Genomic DNA, 16874 nt, shown 5'->3' on the forward strand with positions numbered 1-16874 from the left:
CTCATCCACGCTCTCTTCTGCCCGACTGTGTTAGACCCAGAGGAGGTGCCCGTGTTCGTGCGGCAGCGAGTCCAGCGGGGCTGGGTGTTATGTGCATGGCAGATTGTTGGCTCGCATGCCTGAGAGATTAGCAGATTTAATGTAATATTCATATTTTGTTGACTGTGCTTTATTATCTCCTTCTTAGAGAGAGAGGGGTTTTTGGTCGAAGCATTTATTTTGTGATGTGAAAATTAAATATTTTGTAATTATAGTTAATTGCTTTTAAGGTTCCTTGACCTTTATGGATCTTATAATATAAAATTGAATTATAAAATCAATGTGGACCCCATTTTTTTTCTGAGTAAAACGAGATATTCATTTTATGTAAGTTATATATGTATGTCTGTACATATAAAGTACAAATGTATAAATAAAAATTTAATATATAAAAATATATAATTGTTTAAAATAATGTGTACAAAATATATACATAGATTAGTGCTGTCAAATCAATAAATCGTGATTTACTGCATCTAATATAAAAGTCTGTAAATATATGTGTATGTATGTGTATTATATGTGTGTATATATATATATATATATATATATATATATATATAGGCCTATATATACATATATACATATACACACACATATATTTACAGACTTTTATGTTGGATGCGATTAATAGCGATTAATCGATTTGTCATCACTAATACTAGTTAGTGTCATCAATAATGTTAGTATATAGTATATGTGACTTTAAGCATGTATGTATACATATATAGTGCAATATATATAAATATATAAGCTATATAAGTATGTTTAAGAGTATGTATTCAAATTTTAACGTAAATATATAATTGTTTTAAATAATGCGTGTGTGTCTATATAATGATATATATATGTAGTAAATTTGGTCAGTTTTGATTTCAAATTCATTTCACATTCTGTTTAAATTAGATTGCATTTCACCCGATATGGATCTCTTGGGACCAGTTCAGTTTCTTCATCATTTTTATTATATACCATAAAAAAGTCAGCTTCATATTTCCTTCATTCTAGCAAGTCAGTGTTGACGTGAAATGCTTGCCAACATTCTATCCAGTAGTGATGCCTTACAACTCTCGCCGGCACACGATGTGCATTCTGATATGTTGTCCGTGTCTCATTGTGGTTGTTGTTTCAGAGCAGGATGTCGTCCTGTTGTTGAACATTTGTTTAAATGACAGAAAACATGATGAGTGGATGCTCACCCTACGGTGATGTCTGCTAAATGACACCACTGCAATTTAACGCAGGTTAACAGAGGCCAGAGGGTCCTGCAAGGCAACTGTTAACCCTGCATCACACTGCATGCAACAGACTAACCATTGCCTCTGTTGCCATGGCTACCCGCAGCAGGTTGCCAAGCGAGGACGGCTCTGTTTCGAGCAATGAATCCGGGAAGCTGAACACGGGCAGAAGCTCCACAGCTCGGAGATCAACGGCACAGAAAGCACCTAAAGAAGAGCAACACACGAGAAATGGTGAGAAAGACGGAAGTAAAAGGAGCAACAAAATTCTCATTCCTTTAGTAGGTTCATAACCCATTTATAAAACCCATAATGGTCTTATAAGAACTTGTTTTCCAGTATAAATTTTTTTAAGCATCATTAAAAAAAGATAAATTATTGTAGAGGCAAAAGATACTTGGATATTTAACGAGAAAAATTCCTTAAGAAGAAATATATCCTATATGAGAACTTATGTCCTTTCATGAGAACTTAAATAATAAACATTTGTAAAATTACAAACATTTATAAATAATAAAAAAATATTATATTACATTATATTATTACACTAAATTGTGTCAAAGTTTTGCCAGTGGTGTAACATTTTTTAAATAAAAATAAAATCTTTAAATATTATGCCACTTTGCTTCTCAAATAAATTTAGTTTGGTTTATAATAAATATTACAATAGATATTTTTGCTGAATGTTTGTTTCACTTTGTTTCACTTTGCTTTGTTTTGATTTACTTTGTTTTGCTTTGCTTTGTTTTGTTTTGTTTCACTTTGTTTTGTTTTGCTTTGATTTACTTTGTTTTGCTTTGCTTTGTTTTGTTTTGTTTCACTTTGTTTTGTTTTGCTTTGCTTTGATTTACTTTGTTTTGCTTTGCTTTGTTTTGATTTGTTTAACTTTGCTTTGTTTTGTATTGGACATTTTTGTTTTGAAAAACTAGTGTTGAAACACTAAATTAACAAAATGTCAACACACATCGGTTCTGTAACTGGCTCAAACAAGTATTAATATGAATTTCTTTCTCATAAAGAGTTTATTAAAGGTTTTATACAAGTGTATACGGTCTTAAAATAGCAATATAGTAACATTATTCTTATAACATTTTTATATGTGATGTCCAACAAGAAGCTTTGCCAGCCAAAATATCTCCCACTAAACCCCCAAACCCATATAAAATGAATTGTTCAGTATATTCTGCACCAGTGACTAGTATCACGCTCTTTTTGAGTATTTACAGCTGCACTCTTTACTGATCCCCTTTTTACCCTCCTGCTGTAATTTTATGATTGCATTGGTCTCCTGTGTCTTTTTGCAGACCATTATGATTCTCTAACTGGCTCTCTACGCCTCATCACCATCAAGCCTATGGCTGCCCCACTCAACTATTCTTATCCTGACTCGTCCAATCACAGCCAAGACTCTGTCATCCTGAATGGAGAGGTGAGTTTGCTGTCACCATGGAGACGGGGCCACCTCATTAGGAGGCTTTTATTGTTGATTTATTTTTACATGTGCTAAGTGCTTGTCAACAGTAGACTTACTGTTTCCGGGGCCTGTCGAATGGTGAGGCCCACACAGAATCTGTTCCACAGATTTTCCCTGCAAGATCAGCAAAAAAAAAGATTCTATTTGAACTGATTTATGAGCTGCTGAGTTGCACAAAATGGGAGCAAATAAATAGCATCAGCTTTTCACCTGCAGGTCAACATGGGGCTGAAGCAGAAGTCGGACATTGAGCATTATCGTAATAAGCTGAGGTTAAAAGCTAAGAGGAAAGGTTACAGCGATGGGCCGGTGACTAGCAGCAGCGGGAGCGGGAGCGGCAGCGGTCACATGTACAGTCATCGAGACAGGCTGAGACGTGAGAATGCTTCCTTGGACTTGGAAGATCTGAGGGGGCCGAAAGAGGACAGGAAACCCTCCACTTACGTAAAGTACCGCAGGAGGTAGGCGGAGATTAAATCCCTGCTATTACTCATCCCAAAATATTTAGAGAAAATGAAGCCAGTTGCGTGTTCCTAGAAACAGGAGATGCACTAAAATCATGGGGGGGAATTTACCAAACAATTAAGGAACTTTTACACTTATTCGATCGATTCTAAAATAAAAGTTTGTGTTTATGTAATATATGTGTGTGTATATATTATTGTGTGTGTGCGCGCATGTCTGTGTGTGTGTATATGTGTGTATATAAAAACACATTTATATATATATATATATATATATATATATATATACTCACTATATATATTTGCATACACACACACACACACATATATACAGTATATATATAGATATACACACATTTATTATATAAACAAAACCTTTTGTTAGAATCAATTAGTTTGACAGCACTAATTATATTATATTAATTATTATATATTTTATTATATTATCATACTATTCTATTGATAGCATTGTTTATCTACACACCTTGTTCAAAGAAGTTATTGTATACTATTTTATTAAATAAAATAAATTAGTGCAAAATACATTTTGTGTACTTGCATAATATATATATATATATATAGAAAAAATACAAGTACATATATAATTCAGTATTTTACAATCATTTATTAATTCATATATGCAACACAATACCATTTAAAAGTTTGTGGTTTGTAAGATGTTTTTGTCAGTGTTATATGCTCATCAATGCTGCATTTATTTGATCAAAACTACAATAAAAACTGTGATAATGTGAAATATTACAATTTAAAATAACCGCTTTCTATTTTAATGTTTTAAAATATAATTTATAATTATAAATATAAATATAATTTTCAGCATCATTACTCCAGTCTTCAGTGTCACATGATCCTTCAGAAATCATTCTAATGTGCTGATTTGATGCTCAAGAAACATTTATTATTATATTCAATATTGAAAACAGTTGTGCTGCTTAATATTTTTGTGATGCATTTAACCTTGATTAATTATTTGATGAATAGAAAGTCTAAAAGAACAGCATTACGTTGAAATAGAAAACATTTGTAACGTTTCTTATAAAAAAAAAAAAAAATTTCTTTAAAAAAATAAAATCTTACAGACCCCATATTTTGGAATGGTAGTACACTGTATATAGAGTATATGTTTTTATGTTTGTGCCATTGCATAATTGTTGCATACCTCCTTTTATTGAATTGCGTACTAAAACAACACAGATGATCCAAATAAACAACACTATTAATTCTTAGTAAATTCCCCCTGTGGCATGAATGAAGATCTCCTTAATGCTCTTCTCCGAAAACACAGAGCACGTAATGTTTGGTCATTAATATTTCAGTGTGTATAAAACTAAAAATAAATCATAATGTAAAATTAACCATGACTTCCATGACCATATGTTGGTTCGTAAGATCACAATACTGAATTTTTTAACATTCTCTCCCCAGTGACTCCCACAGGGAACCTGCATATTGGAGCAGGCAGTCTCTGAACACCCCGAGCCCTGTAGAGACAGAGATGGACATGCTGGTCATGAGGGAGCGATCCAGGAGGGGCATCCGCAACAGCGGCTACGATGTAAGCTCTCCAGCCTCTTGCATCATCGGACCCCAAATCCCCGATATAAAGTCTTCTGCTGTAGTCTTTCCGCACGTCGCGTCATTCACAGTTTAGGGAGCCGGCAGAGATTACTTTTACTTTAGTCAGCTCAAGTTTCCTTCGAGGCTTAAATGAAGGTGATTACCTTTAGGTTTAACTTTAAACCCGGTTATGACGGAAGGGAGCTTGAGATGATGCTCCTTACCTAACCCTGAATTTTAATAACCCACGTCATCATGAAACAGCAGAACGTCATTGAGCTTAATTACAATTATGGTTGTTTTCAGTGATTTAGATTGGAAATTCGATATCGGATGATATCCCTGAATGTGCTGGGCTTTTAAAAGTTCTGAGTTTTCAGAATATTTGCAACACAAGTGAGATCAGGGCTTTTTACACTGCGTTTAACCCTGTGACATAACCCTGTAAACATAGTGACATAACCCTGTTCATGTCAACAGAACATTGTTCTAGTTATGGGACTTTGAAACATGTAAACCAGAGAAGAAATATTTATGTCGTTTCATTATGTGTATTCATTGAATCCACCTCAGGGTGAGCCTGAACCGTTTGAAGAGACAGATGTGGACCGCCTTCTGAGTTCCCTGGGTTTCGGCGGTGGGCACCAGGTCAAAGGTCACTCCGACTCGTCCACCCTGAGCTCGCAGCCTTCCATCGATGAAGTGAGGCAGCAGATGCACCTCCTCTTGGACAACGCCTTTGGTTTGGCCTCTGCCGAGCCAACCCCGGCAAACCACCACCACCATCATCACCACCACCCTCACGGTCCGTACAACCCCAGCCACGGTAGCCCTTACCTGGACGGGGTTACCAGCGCACCTGGGACTATGAACCACCCCAATGGAGCTCTACAGCGCGGATCCTCCTTTGGGCCGGAAATGCACCAGTGTAGCCTCCCCAAACCAGTGAGTGCCGCGCTTTGACGCGATTGACGATTGTGAAATGAATGCAAACATTTGTGCTTTGAGTTGAGTTTGGGAAGAAACTAGAGGATTTAGGGTCATATGTTGATATAAGTCATCGTATAAGTATTCATAAAGTTGCTTTGTGCTTGGCTCTGCAGGGATTCAGGTTTACCCAGCTGCCTGATATGGGTTTGGGTTCCCCACCACCCCTCATCCCTCCAAGAGGCGGAGCCCCACCTGGAACATCATTGAGGCGGTGAGAGAAAATTTAAAATACTCATTCATACTCATGTTTGGTTCATGCATTATATTATATTATATTATATTATATTATATTATATTATATTATATTATATTATATTATGTTATATTATGTTATGTTATATTATATTATATTATATTATATTATATTATATTATATTATATTATGTTATGTTATATTATGTTATGTTATGTTATGTTATGTTATGTTATGTTATGTTATATTATTTTATGTTATGTTATGTTATGTTATGTTATGTTGTGTTATGTTATATATATATTATTATATATATGCTTATTTGCATGCTAAATAAAATAAATTTTCCATCTTTTAATTACATAATTTTTATTAATGTTTTTGAAAAAAAAGTCTCGTTGTAGTTTGTAAAAAGATATATAACTATATAAATTTAATTTAACAAATATAACTTTAATAAAATATATATTTAAAAAAATAGATATATTTTATATATTCACATATACATTCATACTCATATTCAGATCATGCATTGGGTTATAGGCCTATATTATATTATATTATATTATATTATATTATATTATATTATATTATATTATATTATATTATATTATATTATATTATATTTGCTGTGTTTGCATGCTAAATTAAATAAATTATTTTCCATACTTTATTTAAGGTCATATTTAAGTCATGCTCACCAAGGCTTGATTTATTTTATTTTTAAATGTCAAAATGGTAATGTTGTGAAATATGATTACAATTTAAAATAACTATTTCTATTTGAATATATTTTAAAATGTCTTTTATTCCTGTGATGGCAAAGCTGAATTTTTTAGCAGCCATAACTCCACCTGCTTAATATTATATATAAAACACATTCATACTCATATTCGGATCATGCCTTTTGTTTTGTTGTAGTTTTCCTGTGGTTTAGTATTATATCTACACCTAAAAGGTACATTTTTATGCATCCTTTTATGTTAGACCAAATGTGACAGTCAATAATCGTCTGAAAAATTATAAATTAATTTAGATGAATTAAGATTAAGAAAATGCATTTGATATCCACATGTTAATAATTATTAGCTACAAAGATATACCTTTTTTCCAATTAATTTATTGATTTTTAATATGAATTGATGTACCTATTAACTGTCATATTGCCCTTTAGGGGAAGATAAGGATTAACTGATAATAAAGGGCACAGCGGGTGTACAATTGTGCGTACTGCCTTACGCGACAAGCTTTTTTGCACATTTCTTTTTCTGACAGATAGCACATAGCATTACAGCATCACATTGCGAGCTGTATTGAGATGAGCCTCATGTAAATTTATACAAGTTTTTTTTCCTCTGAGATTATGTGGCTGGCATGCATTAAAGGTGCTTTGCATGGTTGTCAGTCCTGCTGACTGCATTGAGGTTTGTCATGCGGCTCTGAGGCGATGCTGGCCAGCGTTGCCCCCTGGTGGTTTGATAACAGTATAACAAGACTTCTTCATCTCTTATTGCAGCTCCACACCAGACATGAGTCTGAAGCCTCAAGTGTCTGAGGCCTCTGAGATGAGTCAGCACAATGGCACCCCCTATCTGCCAATCAACCGAGCTCCTTTCCCTGCTGTTACTGTCGACGAGTCTATGACAAGCTACTCAGGTCAGTGTGTTCGGGAAACGTTGGTAAAGGGGTCATATGATGGTTCTAAAAAGAACATTATTTTGTGTATTTGGTTTAATGCAATGTGTTTACTCGGTTTTAGGTTCAATTTATACATACTGTACGTTATTGTTGCTCCTCTATGCCCCGCCTTTCGCTTTTTACAAAGCTCATCATTCTGAAAAGCGCGGTGTGCTCTGATTGGCCGGCGATCCAGTGCATTGTGATTGGCCCAAAAACCTTAAGCGTGTGACGGAAATGTCACGCCCCTTACCATATTTGGAACATCAGCTCCCAAAGCATTAATGACTTATCAATTCAAGACTGAATCTGAACCGGAAAATGCAGATGACCAAGCTGATTGATCAACTTTGCCAGTGGGACTTGACCAGAACGATGAATATAATGAATTATACTGTCTTTTTACGTGTCGCGCCGTGCTACGGGTGTGAGAACACTACGCCTTCTTTCTTTGCGTGTACATTTGGGTGGTGTTATGATGTGTCTGACGTTGATTTGTGTGGGCGTTTGAATGAAGAGTTTTAACTTTTACAGAGAATATCTCTTTAACTTTGAGCTTTGTAACTCTGCAGATCTTATATTTGCACTAACAGCTGCAATAACACACTAAAGAAAAAGGAAAACAAGAAATCGCATCATATGACCCCTTAATATTTTGGGTTTTCAAACGAAAAAAAAAAAAAAAAAAAATCTGCCTTCCAATGTTTTTCAGGAAACCCAATGACAGCAGTATATGCCATATCTGCCAACCGTCCCGGTTACTCTGACTATTTCGTCCTGTCTCCACCGTCCTCCTACCGGAGCCCTTCTTGGATGTCCTACCCTCCAGAGCCAGAGGACCTTCCACATCAGTGGAATGACACGGTAAAGGCAAGCTCTGTTTCTATATAAAGTACCGCCAAGCGTGACTAACCCTACCCCGATGACTCCTAACACATCTGGTATTGTGACCCTATTACATTCACATTTTGTTATTATCCACAAAGAACCTTTATTCATCTGAATTGTCTCTGTTGTGTCATCTTAAATGTAAATGTCTTTTTTTTTTTTTTCTTACAGAACCAGTGTCACCTAGAGACCATCTGCTGAATTGGAGTAATTTCTGATGTTGAGCAGACTCAGAAATTTAAAGGGGTATATTGGAGTTTTAGATTACTATCAATTTACATTATTATTACACTGATTATACATTTAAAAAATAAATAAGGTAACACTTTACAATAAGGTCTCATTTGTTAAAATTGATGTATTAACTAATAGGAACTAACAGGGAGCAGTAACGGTATCGTTTTCAATATATCAGACAGTCACAGTATCGTTTTCAAAAACTTGCACTTTGAAACCCATTTTAAAAAGTTTGCATTTTCAGGCTCCCAGAACACAGTTGACGTGTGAATGAACGGCCAAAACGCATAAAAAGTTTTCCTTTTTTAGTTGAAAACGGTGTCGTGTAAACACCCTTAGACTATAGAATTACTGTTCATTGATAGTTCATGTTAACTAATGTAGTTCACTAATGAAACCTTATTTTAAAGTGTTACCAAAATCATTTTAATTATCTCTGATATATATATATATATATATATATATATATACAGTGAGGAAAATAAGTATTTGAACACCCTGCTATTTTGCAAGTTCTCCCACTTGGAAATCATGGAGGGGTCTGAAATTATCATCGTAGGTGCATGTCCACTGTGAGAGACATAATCTAAAAAAAAAAATCCAGAAATCACAATATATGATTTTTAAACTATTTATTTGTATGATACAGCTGCAAATAAGTATTTGAACACCTGTCTATCAGCTAGAATTCTGACCCTCAAAGACCTGTTAGTCTGCCTTTAAAATGTCCACCTCCACTCCATTTATTATCCTAAATTAGATGCACCTTTTTGAGGTCGTTAGCTGCATAAAGACACCTGTCCACCCCATACAATCAGTAAGAATCCAACTACTAACATGGCCAAGACCAAAGAGCTGTCCAAAGACACTAGAGACAAAATTGTACACCTCCACAAGGCTGGAAAGGGCTACGGGGAAATTGCCAAGCAGCTTGGTGAAAAAAGGTCCACTGTTGGAGCAATCATTAGAAAATGGAAGAAGCTAAACATGACTGTCAATCTCCCTCGGACTGGGGCTCCATGCAAGATCTCACCTCGTGGGGTCTCAATGATCCTAAGAAAGGTGAGAAATCAGCCCAGAACTACACGGGAGGAGCTGGTCAATGACCTGAAAAGAGCTGGGACCACCGTTTCCAAGGTTACTGTTGGTAATACACTAAGACGTCATGGTTTGAAATCATGCATGGCACGGAAGGTTCCCCTGCTTAAACCAGCACATGTCAAGGCCCGTCTTAAGTTTGCCAATGACCATTTGGATGATCCAGAGGAGTCATGGGAGAAAGTCATGTGGTCAGATGAGACCAAAATAGAACTTTTTGGTCATAATTCCACTAAACGTGTTTGGAGGAAGAAGAATGATGAGTACCATCCCAAGAACACCATCCCTACTGTGAAGCATGGGGGTGGTAGCATCATGCTTTGGGGGTGTTTTTCTGCACATGGGACAGGGCGACTGCACTGTATTAAGGAGAGGATGACCGGGGCCATGTATTGCGAGATTTTGGGGAACAACCTCCTTCCCTCAGTTATAGCATTGAAGATGGGTCGAGGCTGGGTCTTGCAACATGACAATGACCCGAAGCACACAGCCAGGATAACCAAGGAGTGGCTCTGTAAGAAGCATATCAAGGTTCTGGCGTGGCCTAGCCAGTCTCCAGACCTAAACCCAATAGAGAATCTTTGGAGGGAGCTCAAACTCCGTGTTTCTCAGCGACAGCCCAGAAACCTGACTGATCTAGAGAAGATCTGTGTGGAGGAGTGGGCCAAAATCCCTCCTGCAGTGTGTTGCAACCTGGTGAAAAACTACAGGAAACGTTTGACCTCTGTAATTGCAAACAAAGGCTACTGTACCAAATATTAACATTGATTTTCTCAGGTGTTCAAATACTTATTTGCAGCTGTATCATACAAATAAATAGTTAAAAAATCATACATTGTGATTTCTGGATTTTTTTTTTTAGATTATGTCTCTCACAGTGGACATGCACCTATGATGACAATTTCAGACCCCTCCATGATTTCTAAGTGGGAGAACTTGCAAAACAGCAGGGTGTTCAAATACTTATTTTCCTCACTGTATATATATACACTCACCTAAAGGATTATTAGGAACACCATACTAATACTGTGTTTGACCCCCTTTCGCCTTCAGAACTGCCTTAATTCTACGTGGCATTGATTCAACAAGGTGCTGAAAGCATTCTTTAGAAATGCTGGCCCATATTGATAGGATAGCATCTTGCATCTTTGTAGTGGAGATGAGTGGTACCCGGTGGGGTCTTCTGCTGTTGTAGCCCATCCGCCTCAAGGTTGTGCGTGTTGTGGCTTCACAAATGCTTTGCTGCATACCTCGGTTGTAACGAGTGGTTATTTCAGTCAAAGTTGCTCTTCTATCAGCTTGAATCAGTCGGCCCATTCTCCTCTGACCTCTAGCATCAACAAGGCATTTTCGCCCACAGGACTGCCGCATACTGGATGTTTTTCCCTTTTCACACCATTCTTTGTAAACCCTAGAAATGGTTGTGCGTGAAAATCCCAGTAACTGAGCAGATTGTGAAATACTCAGACTGGCCCGTCTGGCACCAACAACCATGCCACGCTCAAAATTGCTTAAATCACCTTTCTTTCCCATTCTGACATTCAGTTTGGAGTTCAGGAGATTGTCTTGACCAGGACCACACCCCTAAATGCATTGAAGCAACTGCCATGTGATTGGTTGATTAGATAATTGCATTAATGAGAAATTGAACAGGTGTTCCTAATAATCCTTTAGGTGAGTGTATATATATATATATATATATATATATATACATTTAATTCAATAAGTAATTGTATTATAATTGTATATTTAATATTAATTTAATTATTTCTTAAAGGGACAGTTCACCCAAAAATGAACATTCTGTCATCAGTTACTCACCCTCAGGTTGTTCCAAACCTGTATAAATTTCGTTCTGCTGAACTCAAAAGAATAATTTTCATTATTGGGTGAACTATGCTTTTAAATATAAGAGAAAATATTAAAGATAATATGGTGTTATTTTAATTTTTACCTTTTTTTAAATATTTGTCCATACAAGGCAATATGAGAACAAATTTTTATTCAAACCTGTATGTTGTTGTTTTTTCCCCCAGTGTAACGCAAAAAAGAATTTTGGAACAGCATGAGGGTGAACTGTCTCTTTAAGAAGCCATGTGATTGTATCTTTCAGGTTGCGTGCCACCAAAAAGAATCGTCGTCTACTCTGAAATTTTGGATTCAGCAGCCCCAACCAACCACAACGCCACCCAGACCCATAAGCCACAAACTCACCTGCCAGCCTAAGTGAGATGCAGCACCCATTATTAATCAACGTCTGCAGTGAGGGTAAATAAACACAACAACCACGCTGAACAAGCAACAGGTTACCTCACTGGCCAAAACTGTGTTTTTCTTAAAGCTTTTTCAAATTAAGAAGTGTTGTATCTTATGCAGGTGGTTTTATGTGTATTTTAAACACCCAAGTTACTAATAACGAAAAACTAAAACATATTTATTTTTTTTCATTTTGGGCTTTCCTTGCTTCATCGATGCCTATCTGTGTCTTTTGCTCTCATTCATGCATTTTTTAAAGAAACGGTTATTGCAGGCGATTCTTTTTGAGCACTCCGTATGGCTTGTGTAAAAAAACCCGATGATGACGATGAATGATATAAAAGAAATCAAACATTTGGAGGGATGTGACATCCTGTACTGTATCTACTGTAGTCACAATGCAAAAAAAAATAGTATATGCTTTTTCTTTCTCTCAAAAATCCATAGCTTATGCTGTATTAAAGTATTTCACAATGCAAAAGCTTTCATAAAAGACATGAATCATGTTTTGAGAGTTTACATGTGACATGGGAAGATAGCCATAAAGGTTTAGTGGATAAAGAGATTGATAAATGATGAACGGATGGAGGGATTCATATTTTTAGTAGCCTTTTTGTAAGTACTGGAAGAGTAACAAAAACTACATATTTTATTGCCTTATAAAAGGTACCAAAACATAGAGATATTTATGAGAAAAAATATGCAGCATTCACCAAAATTGACTTTAAATCTGATTTAGAATATACTGATCCCATGAAATCAAATGAAAACTGTAGCATAATATCCTAATATGATATCAAATTGCTATAATTAAGCAAGTACGGTGTTGCAGAAGTAACATTGGGCATGTGTTCTTAAGAGAATGAGTCTAATGCATGTAGTCTGGACATATAAATCATAAGGGCTTTGTATGTCAAGTAAGTCCCATATTTTATTTGGGCAGTTATAGGACGGAAATCTATTGTAAAAAGAATCATACACAACAGAAGTATCCCATTAAATACATGCTACCTGTCAATGTACTTTACAGACTTTTTTTTTTTTTGCCATTTGCAGAATGAATCAAGATACATTAACATAATCGGATTATGAAAATTACATAATGTGTCGTGTAAATTATTACAAATGCCACTACTGTATGATTTGTGTTGAAATGAACGTTGTCCTTTCTGTTTAACTTCGGTGGTGCAGGGGATGTGCAAATATCTATCATGTAATTGTTCCTTTTTAAAGTTTTTTCTTTTAATATTTTTATATCAATTGAATCACCTTTTTTGGCCAACAACAGTGGACATTCGGCTAAAAATTGTTACCAATGTAAAATATTGTGCTTCAAATGTAAAAAAAAAAAAAAAAAAAAAAAAAAAAAAAAAAGCCTCCTTGTGAACCTATGTGGGAAAATTGTGTAATATTCATAATGTGTACATCATCATAACAAATAAGATGTTGACTTCTTTTCCTACTTATATATGACACTAAACAACTCCATATTTGACAGTACTGTATATTTCCCTTCGTTTCTGTAAAATATTATTCGGTTTAAACGTTCTACTTGTTATTTTCTTTTCTTCTTGATTATTTTATTTAGCATAGTGTAAAATAACCATCATTATATAATGGTTTAACACTTTGAAGGACTCATTTTTGTGGGTTACACACTGAATCAAATCTAATAAAAACGACATTTGATCATTTAAAAATGATTTTAAAAGACTTCATATTGTGTTTAATGTTTTACTAACTGCTTTATTGTCCATTTTAGCATTTTTAAAGTTCGTAAACAATATGGTGTCCATGCTAGCCTAGCTTTGCTTAGCTTTTCATTTCCTGTCCAGTAGAGAGCAGCACTACCCCTATATTTCAGTTCAACCAAAACTTCCTCCGCTGCAAAATTATTCCTGGCAGTGATGGAGCGGCTTTTATTCACTTTGTAAAACCCATTATGTCCTCTAACTCTAGTTTAAGCACATTTAGAGACGTATTTTCTATCTGGCCCTGCTTTGGATGTTTAGGTGCGGTCCCTTGTTTCTCTCCCCGTCCCTTAAGGGGATTCATCTAACGTTACCTTGCCAAGGTGTCTTTCATCGGGCTAACTTGAGGACTGTCCGGGCGGGGTGGCTGTCAGCCCGGCTGAGGTGAGTTTCTCTAACAACGCAAGAGGCTGCTGGAGGGTAAAAGCGGCCTGTCCACTTCGATTTCGTCTCTGTCCCTTTATCTGTGACAGCAAAGCCATTCAAAGCCACATGAGTCACATCAATCACTGCAGGGACGAGGCTTCTGTCTCTCCTAAATGTCTGGTTGCATTTAAAGCGCTAATCACTGTTCACCTTATAGCCTACTGCAGGTGAAGCTACATAGAGTAAATGGATTTTTGTTCATAATTCATGCGGAATGACTTCCATTATGACTATAAGCTACGAAGAGTGGTAATCATTTATTTGAATGGTATCCAAAGAACACTCGTATTCGGCTAGCAAAAAGTACTAATTATCGACTATTGCTAAAATAGTCGGTATAAGGGTGAATGAGGACACTTTTGCACTTTAGAACGGCAATTTATTGTCACCCCAACACTTCAGACCAGCAAACGATTTCCCCCCTATTAATTTATTCAAGAATTAGTTATATTGAAAGTGCAGTTCATATAGGGGTGGGTGATATGGCAAAAATATCATATCACGATTTTATCACGATTCTTTTTCATGTTGGTTTTACTATTTTGCAAGTGACTGAGCATTACAGCCAAACTAATGTCCCTATTTTAAAAACAAAGCCTAGTAACACAATAAAAAAGAATGGCAGACGTTTAGGCCAAAGTGGCGAAGATTAAAATCTTTGTAATTATTTTCTTTGTTATTAAAAATTAAGAACAAAGATACACATTACACGTACACAACTTAATATACAAATGAAATAAACAGTGCTTTATTATTTTTTTCAGTCAATTATACATTGATTCTTATTAAAGGGGACATATAATGGTATGCACTTTTACAAGTTGATTGTACTGAAATGTGTGTTGGCAGTGCCTGTACACAACCATCATAATGATAAAAATCCATCCAGTGTTTTTATTTTTTTTCAAATCGAGCTGTCTGACCGTGTGACGTCACACGGTCGGACGCCCCTCCCACAATTGTTAATTGACAGCAACGTTTCAACACAGACCCGCCCTGAGCGAGCTGTCATCATAGTCCGCATTGTTGATACGCTGGAGCAGAATGGCTTTGTTGTCTTCTGTTCTTGGGTGTAATAATGAACACAGCAGTCATTTTGATGTTCCTAAATCCGAACCGCTGAAGACGCAGACAGTGGCTGAGTTTTGTTTTCGAAGGGAATATTCCCCACGATCAACGTCAATGCTTTCATGTTTGCGCGAATCATTTCTCACCGGACTGCTTTATAAAGGAGGGTCAGTATAAAGCTGGTTTTGCTAAGAAGCTGCTCCTGAAAAAAGGATCGGTTCGGTACCAACTATTTGTGTTCCTGCTGCACCTCCAGAAGTAGTGAGTGTAACGTTTTATTAACCTTTATATTAATCTTTGCAAATCGCTTGCACGCTTCACGATGAATGCGGCTAAGGTTTACACTCAGGGTACGTTACGGCATGTTTTCTATGCACAACGTTCTCAATATAGTTCATAATCCCAAGTTTATAATGAACAACGCATGTGGTTATTGTGTTATTACAAACTGTGTAGGCACAGAACAAAGGGGTGGGGTGAGCAAAGCTCATTATCATTTAAAGACACATGCACTTAAATGGCGTGCTGAAAACAGAGCTGTTTTTGACCAGGTAAAATGAGTGTTTTCTTACAATACTAATGAGAATTTTTTATTTAAGTGTAATACAAACTTTTCATTTAGACCCTAAAGAATCATAATAACTTGTACAAAAATGGCATTATATGACCCCTTTAAAGCTACTATTAAAGTTCTCAGTCAAGAGCAGTGAGTGATTTCCCCTTTGTGTTTTGTTGTTTTATTAACATTAAAGGGATAGTTCTCCCAACAATTTTAATTGTCATAATTTACTCTCTTAAGCTGTTATAAACCCGAATAAGTTTCTTTCTTCTGTTGAAAATAAAAGTTATTTGGAAGAATGTGGCTAACCAAACAGTTGATGTACCCCAGTGACTTCCATAGTATATTTTTTCCCTATGGAAGTCAATGAGGACCAGCAACTGTTTGGTAAGCCACATTCTTCAAAATATCTTCATTTGTGTTCAGCACAAGAAAGACATGAATACAGGTTTGGAACAACATTAGAGTGAGTAAATAATGGCAGAATTTTTTTTTTTTGGGTGAACTATCCCTTTAAGGACGAGCGGCAGCGTGTTTACTAGGCTACTGTCTCTTTAAGACCTGCACGCGACGCGATTTGACAAGCAGATTTTCTCTCAATTTTCTTTGTTTGCTTTCACTTTAGACATAACCAACTTTGTTTATGTAAACCTTGTGTGTATTTGACAGTATAAGCGCAATACGACTCAAAAGATAACTTAGTCCAGTAACCAGACGCTGTTAGACAGGCTTTTAGTGCATGTGTGCTTAGGGTGAATGCGCTCAGAAAAGCGCACGTTAGAACAGCGCATCAGCACGCGAATGACATGTTTAACCGGCAAGGCTTTAAAGCACATGCAAATAATGAACTTTTGTGAACTGCAGTGTCCCGTTCCTCTGCGTTAACATTTGATGTGAATAAACGTTGCGTTGTGCAGTATGTTGAGACGAAGGCGCCA

At 36.1% G+C, this 16874-nt stretch overlaps 1 protein-coding gene across 4 annotated transcripts in view; it reads left to right on the top strand.

The window, feature by feature from the left end:
- kiaa1549la (KIAA1549-like a) overlaps nt 1-13822 on the top strand; it is a 53947-nt gene extending 40125 nt beyond the window's left edge. The window contains exons 14-23 of one of the 4 annotated variants that reach the window (XM_084397844.1): nt 1384-1511; nt 2582-2706; nt 2968-3212; nt 4662-4791; nt 5367-5738; nt 5897-5994; nt 7493-7632; nt 8366-8523; nt 8713-8787; nt 11990-13822. In XM_084397844.1, coding sequence (XP_084253970.1) covers nt 1384-1511; nt 2582-2706; nt 2968-3212; nt 4662-4791; nt 5367-5738; nt 5897-5994; nt 7493-7632; nt 8366-8523; nt 8713-8742 — 1426 coding nt within the window. In that variant the 3' untranslated portion in view covers nt 8743-8787; nt 11990-13822. The remainder of the gene's footprint in view (nt 1-1383; nt 1512-2581; nt 2707-2967; nt 3213-4661; nt 4792-5366; nt 5739-5896; nt 5995-7492; nt 7633-8365; nt 8524-8712; nt 8788-11989) is intronic. The other 3 variants (XM_084397846.1, XM_084397845.1, XM_084397847.1) reach the window with 3 other exon arrangements.
- Nucleotides 13823-16874: the final 3052 nt, after the last annotated feature.

This window comes from Rutilus rutilus (genome assembly GCF_951802725.1).
Source record: "Rutilus rutilus genome assembly, chromosome: 23".
NCBI classification, from domain to species: domain Eukaryota; kingdom Metazoa; phylum Chordata; class Actinopteri; order Cypriniformes; family Leuciscidae; genus Rutilus; species Rutilus rutilus.